We start from the raw sequence: 12,500 nt of genomic DNA on the forward strand, positions 1-12,500 counted from the left end.
TTTGTGATTCATATTTTAATTTTTCCCTGTTTATTTCTGCTTTTGAATTGCATTATGGGATCTTGATCTGTCTTCCAACAACTTTTAACCTTGAAAAGTTTGAAAAAGCGACTTTTATGAACATTTTTAATAGTTTAAAGTGTTATATTGTCTGGGTTGTTGTTGTAGATTGCGACACAACCTTGTAATAAGCTGCCAGCACATTTTCTGTCATTTTACAGACTTATTCCTCTATATATTATATTTCTTATACATTATATTATTACAAACTACTAAAATGTCAATAAAAGCCACTTTGTTAAACTGCAGAGATCAACATCCCATAATGCAATTCACAATCGTAAATAAACAGAAAACACTAAACATGGAGACTGTTAATGAACAGATATTTTTACAGTGTATAACAGTTTCCAGAATGAGCTGTTTTTGGCCCCGGGCTCTTGTTCTACCGCAGCATGACTGAGGTTTTTTGTTGCTGTGTTTTTGTTTGGAAGATTAACAACAGCTCGCAGAACACTCTGGATGGAAAAAGAAGCAGGTTTTATTGTGTGTGTGTGTGTGTGTGTGTGTGTGTGTGTGTGTGTGTGTGTTTGTGTGTGTGTTTAGATTAATGTATACTGTAATGTTCTGATGGTCATAGATCAGGGCTGCTGATACCGAACGCACAGGGTTGATTTCAGGTAGGAGGAGGGATCTGGGAAGAATTAGTCCCCCTTCCTTTGTTTACTTGAGTATGGCAGTGAAGTTTACTTTTGGAAATCCTTGTTAAGGTGATCTGTGTGCTTTTACATATTCAGATTAATGACTCCAATGGCATTTTGGAGGATCTGTGATCTAAATCTGCCTTTGGGAACAGTGATTAAATAAAAACGATATCAGGATTAAGTACACTAGATAATATCTGTTCATTACCAGTTTCTGTATTTTCACAAGAGTTTATTTGTGGTTGTGAATTGCATTATGGGATGTTGATCTCTGCTCTGTCCACTTTTGATGATGAAAATTCAACTCTACAGTTTAACAAAGTGACTTTTATTGACATCTTAAGTAATATAATGTATAAGAAATAATTATATAAAGAGAAATAAGTGTGTAAAATAACAGAAAATGTGCTGGCAGCTTATTGCAAAGTGTTTGTAGCGTAATATAGAACACCAACACAGACAATATAGCACTGCAAACTATTAAACATGTTTATAAAAGTCACGCTTTCTGAACTTTTTAAGGTAAAATGTTGTTGGAAGACAGATCAAGATCCCATAATGCAATTCAAAAGCAGAAATAAATGGGGAAAGATAAAAACACGAATCATAAAATACTTAAAACTGCTCAATCATGGATATTTTCACAGTGTATAATTTCAGTTAAGTGCTCAATATGTTGTTTTAGCTCAGTGTCTGTTAAAGAAAATGTTTAATCGGATGATTTAATGTATTAACACTGTTGCATTAAGCAGGAGTTTTAAATTATATGACTATGAAGTTGATGTAGTACATTACATTTTAAATGAATGTTATTAGGGGATTTATTATTAAGCATGTTGATATTTAGCTAGAGGCATCACGGTGGCGCATTGGGTAGCACTATCGCCTCACAGCAAGAAGGTCTCTGGTTCGAGCCTCAGCTGGGTCAGTTGGCATTTCTGGGAGTAAAGGACTACGCTCAAATATTTTTGCTGCTTGTTAAAAGTATTGAAATGAGCTGAAACTACACAATTCTTGAGTATTTTGGGGGGACAGCTTAATGGTTCAATCCAATTCCTTAATCCTTATGTTCAATCCAATTAAATTTGTTCAAAAATGATGTTAACTTAATAGATTTGTGTTAGACAACATGAAGGAATTGTGTGGAACCCAGCAATTTTTATAGTGTAAGTTAAGATCAATTTAACTTGGAAACAAAGTCGCAGTATGTTGTCATTGTGAGTTACCTGTGTGTGTTGCAGTAGTGTGGAGAATCTGCTGAGATGACAGACGCATCAGGGCGTGGCGGGGAGGCGGAGCCACTGAAGGATGGAGAGGCAGAAGGGGGCATGTCTAAGGAGAAGAGCTGCGCAGGGAAGCTGGGTCTGTCTCATCTGACCGGCTGGAGAACAGCGGCGTTCCTGCTTTCCATATTCCTGTGTCTGGCAGTCATCTTCGCCTTTTCATTCATCCTCCCGTGCCCCGTACGGCCTCAATATGTGTCCACCTGGAACCGCACATTACCTGACGCAGGTGACCGATGTGAAAAACATCGCAGATCAGCGCTCGTACAGTTGAAGTGAGAATTCATCCATATCTTAACCGAATGTTTCTCTCTTTTAGCCACGTATGATTTCCTGGCTGTTGAGGATGCCAATGAAGATAAAGTGTTGGATGTGATCTTCATCTACAGAGATTATGATGCCAGCCGTAACACATGTTTGAATGCAGGTAAACCTAGAAACACACACACTCAACCCAGCTTGTTGACCGAAAACAGACTAATCTATTAAATAATAATAATAATAATAATAATAATAATAATAATTAAAGGGATAGTTCACTCAAAAATAAAACTACCTCATGTGTATGTTTTTCTTCTGTTCTGTTCAGAAGAATACCGGTTGCACAGGTTGATGGCGCCCATTAAGGGCAATATCATACACCCGGCGCAATAAGGTGTAAGACGTGTTTCCCCAACGTGTTGCTATTTTCAGACCAACACAAGCTTAATTTTCCCGTTTTCCGCCACACGTTGTTTAAAAGCAAATCCATTTGCGCCACTTTGTGGACTCATGGGGGTTCTGGTCTAGAAAAGAGATGTGTTAAGGCCATAGACTGTAAAATATATGGACGTAGCATCCGTGACGTCACCCATAGGTTTCTGAAGAGGGCAAAAGAAGCCACAAGTAGGCGCGGCCAACCGTCGCCATTTTGTTCATGCGTCATCGCACCCACGGCGGGATACCAAACAAGGGCAAAGAGGCGGAGATTGAGCGGAGCTACAGACACCTGTTGGCACTTTGCTTAGACCTGGCAGACAGACTTTACTTTGGGAGAAACGCTTGATACTGTATTATCTGCGACTCGTCTGTGTTCTGACCACATGTGCTTGGCTGTACACTATATCAATAAAGTGTTTTGACTTTCAAAAACACTGTAGTAATACAGTGAGCCACTAAACATTGCTCTTATGACGTTTTTCTTCAGGAGGTAAACGCGAATTACTTACAAACACTTCAGATATAGTGTGTGTTAGTAAATGCAAGACTATTGATGAACTGCAGCATAACACTGTATGTCAATGCTTCAGATGACTGTTCTAGAGCCTACAGCTAATCAATCTGTCAGATTCTGGAGTGCTTTACGGGTCTAAAGAAAAATATTAATGATAAATGATCTTAAATAAAACAAATACATTTATAGAGATGGTGTATAAGTATATAACTTTACTCACATGGGAAACGGAGGCCACATGAATGGTTTGTGAGCACAATTAAATGCACACAGCATCCCATATCATCTGATAATTGTAAGAAATGAGTCCAAAAGGCAGCTGACTGTGTAAAGCCACATAAAACAACACAAAAATACGATGAATATGCCGAGATCAGTGGCTAATCTGCCAGATTCAGCTGAGGTGAAGTGACGGCAACCAGCGAGACCTAGCTGTCACTCAAGTGGCCACGCCCTTAATTATGCAAACTTAATATAACCTAATATAAAGGAAATGGATGAGTTATAAAAAAAATCACCCCCCTCACAGTTGTCATGGAGGGTAATAATAACTATATGAACCAAAATGGTTCTTTGTACCAGGCTGTAAACACCTTTATTTCTGCTGTAAAGTTGGCCATTCTAACAGTGGGCTCAATTGCACTTTGCTCTATTATGGAGCCAGGACTAGCGGAATTTTGATGAATTGCAGTTTCAGTTACTTCCGTATTGGCTTCCCGAGGGAGAGCGGGAGGTTGTGAGGATCTAAAATAGACTGTTCAATAAATCAGCTGAAGGTCTAAAGACCAGCGCAGAGCGCGTTAGTTGTTTGCCTCGCTTACACATTGCTTAAAACACGCAGGATGTACAGCAATACACAAATATCTTTACAAATGAAAAAGAATTAAAGGAAAAAAATATTACAAAAATGATTATTTTCTACATAAATATAAAAACCACCGCCTTCATGCCTGCCTTCAGGGCTTTTTTTAGTTTATTCGTGACAACTTGCTTTTGTATAATGTTATTAATATTATCAGTAATATTTATTTTATGTATATTTGTTTTATTAAAAACAAGCTTAGATTTGTCAATCTGTCAGGTTTTGGACCATATGGGGCATAGCATGTGTATTTGGATATAACTCAGTTGTTTGACCACACTTCATTATTATTGTTTATTTATTCGTTTGCTGGAAATTAGAACTGAATTTAGAAATAGTTTTGAAACAAATCTTTGTGTTTATCAAACAAAATGAATTGTGTAGGCTAATGGATGTCTGTCAGTACAACACGTTTCCTTATCCACGAAAAAGAGAAAGCGAAAGTAAAAGTAAAGGCCCATTGGAGGAGGCTTGTTCTTTATCCTCTCGCTGCAAATGCTGTTTAACTGTGTTCTCTCTAGTGAAGCGTTCAGTTTTTCCACTTACAGAGTCCGCCATGTAAATAGCAAATGTGCCATGGCGTGACGCAACTGACTCTTAAAGGGAATGTGAGATGAGCCTCTGATTGCTTTATTCTCAAAACACACCTATAACTCATTAAGAGAATAAGCTCAACCTTGTTAGACCATGCGCCAGAGCGCAGAGCGTATTTTTGTGTCCATAAAACAGCAAAAGTGGATTCAGACACGCCCTTAATGCTTTTGCGCCATCAGCTTTAGACTTTGCGCCTAGATCGTTAAAATAGAGCCCATAATTCCATTGTATTTTTTTGCTACTATGGAAGTCAATGGGTGCAAGCTACCAACATTTTTCTAAATATTTTCTTTTGTGTTTGACTGAAGAAAAAAAAGGTTGTGCAAACATGTCAGTGTTTATGAATAGATTACATTAAAAAACACTCACGAGTAATCTTGACAAGCTATACATCAGTCTAAATCTACAACCCTCTAAATCTACAAGTTGTTTTTTAATGGAAAGCTTATAAAAGAAAGTAGTTGCTAAATTTGTGTGAGGACCAAACGTCAGAACACACTTAGTAGAAGTGGAATACGTTTATCATCATAATATCAGGACACATACACAATCATGGTTGGAAGATACGTATCTATTGAACAACATCCTATAGGGCACATTTAGTCCAATGACACAATAGTGTTGAATTATGGATGGTATTTAATTTATGACAGTTTCTTTCGGAGACCTAATGTTTACATTGTCTACAATGTTACATATGTGTGAAAATGGCGTCTTCATAGTAAAAAAGCAACACTATTTTATAGCTTAAAGTGTTCGAAACAAAATGAAATGTTTATATCCAAGCCTGGAGTTCACATGGCGTGTGCTTTAGTCTGCAAAAAGTCATAATAACTCTTGATAAGAGACTCAAGGCTGTGTGTTATGCTGCTTAATCTAATGTTTTCTCTTTTGATTTATCAGTTCCGTGTCTGGTGTTAACGGCTGTTGATGGTACGAATGGAAAATCACTTTGGAAACGAGCTTTATCTGCGGAGTTTGACTGGGTGGAGTGCGGTGTGAAGGGACTCGGACACAAAGGGAGCGGATGTTTGGTTGCTCATGCAGACAATCTCACGGCGGTCGACAAAAAGACTGGTACAGGATTTAATTACACACCAATGTGGACATAATGAATCAATATAAACATCGGCATATGTCTACTCCACACTGTTGTGTTCTTTAATATTTGCTTAATATTATAAAACACAACAGTGTGGAGTAGACAGATGCTGATATTCATTAATTCAGTATATTGTGCACAATTTTGATATCATGGGCACTTTATAGTTAATACATATTGATTACAGTGCTTTTCTTACTTAGAGTTTTTTGTCTTGTCTCTAGTTCAAATATCTAGAAAATCTTAAATCAAGAAGCCTTTTCTAGACAAGCAAAAGATATTATCTTGTTTTTAGAAATAAATATTGAAAAAGCAATATTTCAGCAAATATTAGGCCATGTTCGATCTATTAAGCTAACCAAATCCAAGCATTTGGCTTTGTTATAAACACCACTGCAAATACAATGTGATTATTCTTAAAAAGCACTCAAAAAAAAAAAAAAAAATTTTACTAATGCTTAGCTTCTTAGACTTTACACACCTGAAACTTGTCTATAGCACTTGTTCACTGCTGCTCTTATAGTTGTGTAAATTGCTTCCTTGTCCTTATTTGTAAGTCGCTTTGGATAAAAGCGTCTGCTAAATGACTAAATGTAAATGTAAAGTTTAAAATAATAAATAATTACACTGCAAAAATGCTCTGCTTACTTACATTTTGTGTCTTATTTCTAGTTCAAATATCAAAATTAAGAGAGTTTTTCCTTAAAACAAGCTAAATAATCTTGTTTTTCCTTTCAATATAAAATAATTAAGCTTGATTTAAGGAAGAACTCTCTTATTTTTGACATTTGAACTAGAAACAGGACACAAAATGTAAGTAAGAACAGCATTTTTGCAGTGTAATTATTTATTATTTTAAACTTTTAGAGTGCTTTTTAGGAATAATCACATTGTATTTGCAGTGGTGTTTATAACAAAGCCAAATGCTTGGATTTGGTTAGCTTAATAGATCGAACATGGCCTAATATTTGCTGAAATATTGGTTAAAACTCTGTGACTATTTATAGGGTTTTATCCTAATACTGGGCAAAGATTATTTTGACATATTATACAGGTGTGTGTGTACGTGTTTTTGTGACATATCAGGACACAAATCTGTATAATGACATAGGTATGACACAGGTATTACAAAAAGGAGGGGAAATATGAGGACATTGGTGACGTCCTCATTTCTCAAAAAGCTTATAAATCTCACAAGATGAGTTTAATCAGAGAGTAAAGCTGCACACTGTGTCCTGTGATGGTTGGGTTTAGGGGTAGGGTGGGGTGAGGGCAATACAACAAACGGTTTGGACCGTATAAAATTAATGGAAACCTATGTAATGTACCCACTTTTCACAAAAACAAGCGTGTGTGTGTGTGTGTGTGTATTATATATTTATTTATTATGTACATGTAATACAAACACATATATAAAATCTAAAATATCCAAAGATTTTTTTGAATACATATTTAAATGTTTATATAATTTGTAACACACATGTTATAGCTAAATATGAATAAACATTTTCTCAGATATATGCATGCATGTGTTTATTAATAGATGCATAATAAATATTCACAAACAAAATTTAATTTTGGATGTGATTCCACTATTTTAGACATTAACACTGCAATACGACTGCGATAGTTAACATCAGTAAATCTGTAGTTAATGCCTAATAATAACGCATTATAATCATAGCTGTAATCTAATTAGAAGTCAGGTAAATGGAGTTAATTACACTAATAATAAAGTAACTATTTTTTGTAATTGTACCTGTTAACATAACCTTTATTGCAATGTTAGGGATTATATGTAGCATTGTAATTAAATGACTTATTGAGTTATCAGCCCTTGTGTGCTGTCGGGGATGTTTTCATGCACTCTGGGGGGATTTTGAGGCTTAGTTTGGCCACAACTTTCTCTGTGTTTCAGCAAATGAGATGATTTTTGGTGATAAATCTTATTTTGACACATATTTTGGGAAAATGCTTTGAAAATGTTCAAAAACTCAACAACACACTCCGGGCAAACTGACTCACCTTTCATTATGTTTAGGGCCGTTTTTGCCCCATTGACTTCCATTATAATGACATTTCTTGATTGCAAACAATCAAGAACAACCAGCAACAATCAAGAATGCATGATTATATGCATATATCCTCTAACTCTAACCTCCTCCTCCTCCTCCCACACTCCTCTAACTTATACTCCTCACAATCACTGCACTATTTAACATTTGCACATTTAAAGTTTGCACATATTCATTGCACTGATTCATTTATTTGAACTGGACATACCAACTGCACATGGACATTTATAATTATGTTTATCTATCTGCACACTTCTGCTACTAATAGCATCTTGTACATATATTCATTTATTGTAAATCTGTTCATAGCTAATACAACCTGTATATAATGTTGATAGTACATCCATCTGTAAATATCACCATAGTTTTTCTATAACTGCACTTTATAACTTATACCTGTATCCTGCACTTGCTGCTATTGCACTGCTGGTTAGACCTAAACTGCATTTCGTTGCCTTGTACTTGTACATGTGTAATGACAATAAAGTTGAATCTAATCTAAAAAAAATATGCTGTCAAGGCTTTGCAATCAAAACATTTCATTATAATGGAAGTCAATGGGGCAAAAACAGCTACCAAAGGAAAGGGGAGTCAATTTAAACAGTACACAACACTTAAATCACTTTCAGACAAATACAAAGTAATTTAAGTATTATTTTTAACACTGCAACAAGTAGTAATTAATCAGTTGAAGTTACTCACCCTGCACTGACATTGACGCCACAGTATTTCATCCAAATGTTCCCGTTGCCTGTTCATCAGGTCGGATCACGTGGCAGCATTCACGTTCCACTGTGATGCATGGAAATCTCCCGCTGATCAGCGTCCCGGATCTCAACTCTGATGGAAAAGAGGACTTTGCTGTTCTTTCATACAATCCTGATGCTCTTTCATTCACACCGGTACGACACACACACTCACACACATATATAATACCACCCTAAAGCTCACTAATGCTGAAGATCCACTGTGATCTCCTCCCTCTTTTAGACCGAACTGGTGTTTTTCTCAGGGAAATCCGGTGATCAGCTCGGCTCCAGAGTGAATGTTGATGTGAACGGTGTATTCGCTCATCTGCCTTTCAAAACGGCCGGAGGTGCTTCATATCTGCTGTTACTCACAGGTGTGTTGGGCATTTAAAGGGCACCTATTATGGAAAAATCACTTTTATAAGGGGTTTAAACACAGTTGTGTGGCAGCAGTGTGTGAATATAAGCAGCTTGTAATGGTAAAAATCTATTAATTCTATTTTATTATAATCTGACTTGATAGAAACAGTCTGCAGAAACACTTTGATTGACATTCTCTCTTTTGTACGTGTCATCAGAAGAGGAAAGCCCCGCCCACTAGTGACCATCTCTCCCTCATTAGCAAAAACAGCCCTGAGTGAGAAGCAGCCATCTTCCATTAGCATTTTGAGCTGCTGAATGATAAATCTGGAGTTTAAAATGAAGCACAGATGAACAGGGACATAACATATCTTTCACACAGATAAAGTTAGTCCTGTTTTGAATCTGCCACTATGCTGACACACAGGCGTTTGTAGCTCCGCCCTCTTTTGAAATCTCACTTGAATTTAAAGCGAAAATTAGCACAATTAGCATTTAGAAGATATAACCATTCAAATGGAGTGTTTTAGAAATGTATTTCTTCAGTTGAACATAGAAGATATTCAGAAGAATGCTGGAAAAAGCAGCCATTGACATCCATAGTAGTAACAGAAAAGTCAATGGCTGATTTCTCCAACATTCTTCCTTAGTGTTCAACATTAGAAAGAAACTCAAGACAGGTTTGGATCATGTTGAGGATACGTAAATAATGATAATTTCCAAGTTTTTGTGAACTTTACCTTTAATTTCCCTCTGAATTTATAGACTCTGGGCTTTACGCGGTCAGTCTGGGACGTCTGGCAGCTCAGGCTAAGCCTGGTTTTGAGTCCGCACTGAAGAAAGAGAAAAGCTGGGAGGAACTGTCAGACATTCACACTGGATTCATCCCCCTCTATCAGTAATAACATTGATGGCAAACCTCATGCACTTTATATAAGTTCAACTATCATCATCATTATATAAGCTCTCCTGCAGTGTTCATACTGGGGCTGCAGTCATTGAAATTTTAATCTAGTGCATTGGTGCCCAAACTCCGTCTTGGACGGCCGGTGTCCTGCAGATTTTAGCTCCATCCATGGGGATGTTTCTAGAAAGCCTAGTAAGAGCTTGATTAGCTGGCCCGTGTTTATCTGATTGGGGTTGTAACTAAACTTCGCAGGACTGAGTTTGGGCGCCTCTGCTCTAGTGTTTTCAAGGTTTGAAAAGTGTTTACATTTTAGATGAAGTGCTGGAAATTGCTTGAAAATGTCATTGTTTTGCTTCCATATTAATTAATGTTACTGAATAGGCAATAGTTATTAACTAGTTAAATACAATTTAGTGATGGCAAAGATTAATCACATTCAAAATAAAAGTTTGTACATAATATATGTGTGCGCCGTGTATATATATGTATACAAAAGAATACATATATTTGATGAAAATGTTTAAATTTACATAGTATATATACATTATTATATAATATTAATATATCTATATTATTCATTCATTCATTTTCTTTTCGAGTTAGTCCCTTTATTAATCTGGGGTCGCCACAGCGGAATGAACCGCCAATTTATCCAGCACATGCTTTGTGCAGCGGATGCCCTTCCAGCTGCATCCAAACATCCACACACACTCATTCACACATACACTACGGACAATTTAGCCTACCCAATTCACCTATAGCACATGTCTTTGGACTTGTGGGGGAAACCAGAGCACCCGGAGGAAACCCACGCCAACACGGGAGAACATGCAAACTCCACACAGAAATGCCAACTGAACCAGCGACCTTCTTGCTGTGAGGCGATCGTGCTACCCACTGCGCCACCGTGACGCCCTATATCTACAGGGTGGGGCATTTATACGGATACACCTTAATAAAATGGGAATGGGTGGTGATATTACGTCCTGTGTGTGGCACATTAGTATATGTGAGGGGGCTTGTAAATCACTCATGAAAGAATAAAGCTATGTTTAACACCATGTGAAATTCCCAATAAGTTTATTAAGGTGTAACCATATAAATGGCCCACCCTGTATATTATATCATAGTATAATTTTATTAAAGATATTAATTGAAATATCTATGTAAATATGTTTGTTTTACATAGTTTAGTGTTTATGTATGTGAGTGTATTACATATATATAATAAATATATATAATACATATATATTATATAAAAACAAATGTGTATTTTGGATGTGTTTAATCATGATTACTCTTTGCCAGCACTAATAAAATTAAATATATATTTCCTTTTGCATAAAATGGAAACTCTAGAGTCTGCAGATGTGCCTATAGGGTGATCTACATGTCTTTTTTAATCTACACCATTAAACATTCAAATAAATATGAATTTAAGATTTACATTTAAGAGTAAATGACATTTAAAGGGAGTAAATGAGAGTAATTCAATGTTGGGCTTGATGCAAACATGCTAAATTTCCTTGTTATACTATGCTACAATGTCTTTGTCATGCTATGCTATGTATTACTATAGAATATAAAAAATAGCATGTGATGTAATGTGATTAACTATGTAAATATGTAATTTGCAACACTTAAAAAGTTTGAAAATGCACCTTAAATTTAAAAAGCAGTGCTTAAATTTGACTTTGTAAAATGTGTAAGAAGCCTGACCCTGTTTCCTCTGCTAGGTCTGGTTTTCTGAAGCGTGTGTTGGCTGTTCAGGGCAGTAATCCTCCATCACTGCTCATCCAGACGGACTCCAGCGTTTCACTGCTGCAAACAGACAAGCTGAAGACCGCCTGGACCACCAACACCAGCACTCTTCTTAGGTACAAGAAACAATCTAGACCAGGGGTCACCAAACTTGTTCCTGGAGGGCCGGTGTCCTGCAGATTTTAGCCCCAACCCTAATCAAACACACCTGAACAAGCTAATCAAGGTCTTACTAGGTATACTTGAAACATCCAGGCAGGTGTGTTGAGGCAAGTTGGAGCTAAATCCTGCAGGGACACCGGCCCTCTAGGACCGAGATTGGTGACCCCTGATCTAGACACTGAAAACACTGGGAGATGTTGATGTGCTAATGCTAATGTGAGTGTTTTTCTAGTGTGCCGACGTTTGGACAATTTGACAAAGATGGGATTCCAGATGTAATGATAGAGGAGGACGCTGGCAATAAAACCAAAAGAGTGAGTGACTAAACTGCTTGAACTGATGATAATAATAATACATTTTTATATAATAATTTTAATAATCATAATTGATAACAAATTCATTCATTCATTCATTTTTTCGCCTTAGTCCCTTTATTAATCAGGCGAAATTAACCGCCAACTTATCCAGCATATGTTATGCTTTTCTAGCTGCAACCCATCACTGGGAAACACCATAAACTCTCATTCATTCACATACATACACTATGGACAATTTAGTTAATCAATTCCCCTATAGTGCATGTGTTTGGACTGTGGGGGAAACCGGAGCACCCGGAGGAAACCCACGCCAACACAAGGAGAACATGCAAACTCCACACAGAAATGCCAACTGACCCAGCAGGGACTCAAACTAGCCACCTTCTTGCTGTGAGGCGATCGTGCTACCCA

General features: G+C 36.9%; 1 protein-coding gene across 2 annotated transcripts in view; it reads left to right on the top strand.

The window, feature by feature from the left end:
* Positions 1–12,500, top strand: part of fam234a (family with sequence similarity 234 member A) — a 20,627-nt gene that overhangs the window by 996 nt on the left and 7,131 nt on the right. The window contains exons 2-9 of one of the 2 annotated variants that reach the window (XM_056451126.1): positions 1,946–2,216; positions 2,307–2,414; positions 5,560–5,733; positions 8,596–8,735; positions 8,824–8,956; positions 9,708–9,840; positions 11,586–11,726; positions 12,005–12,086. In XM_056451126.1, coding sequence (XP_056307101.1) covers positions 1,967–2,216; positions 2,307–2,414; positions 5,560–5,733; positions 8,596–8,735; positions 8,824–8,956; positions 9,708–9,840; positions 11,586–11,726; positions 12,005–12,086 — 1,161 coding nt within the window. In that variant the 5' untranslated portion in view covers positions 1,946–1,966. The remainder of the gene's footprint in view (positions 1–1,945; positions 2,217–2,306; positions 2,415–5,559; positions 5,734–8,595; positions 8,736–8,823; positions 8,957–9,707; positions 9,841–11,585; positions 11,727–12,004; positions 12,087–12,500) is intronic. The other variant, XM_056451125.1, reaches the window with a different exon arrangement.

This window comes from Danio aesculapii, chromosome 24 (assembly GCF_903798145.1).
Source record: "Danio aesculapii chromosome 24, fDanAes4.1, whole genome shotgun sequence".
NCBI classification, from domain to species: Eukaryota; Metazoa; Chordata; class Actinopteri; order Cypriniformes; family Danionidae; genus Danio; species Danio aesculapii.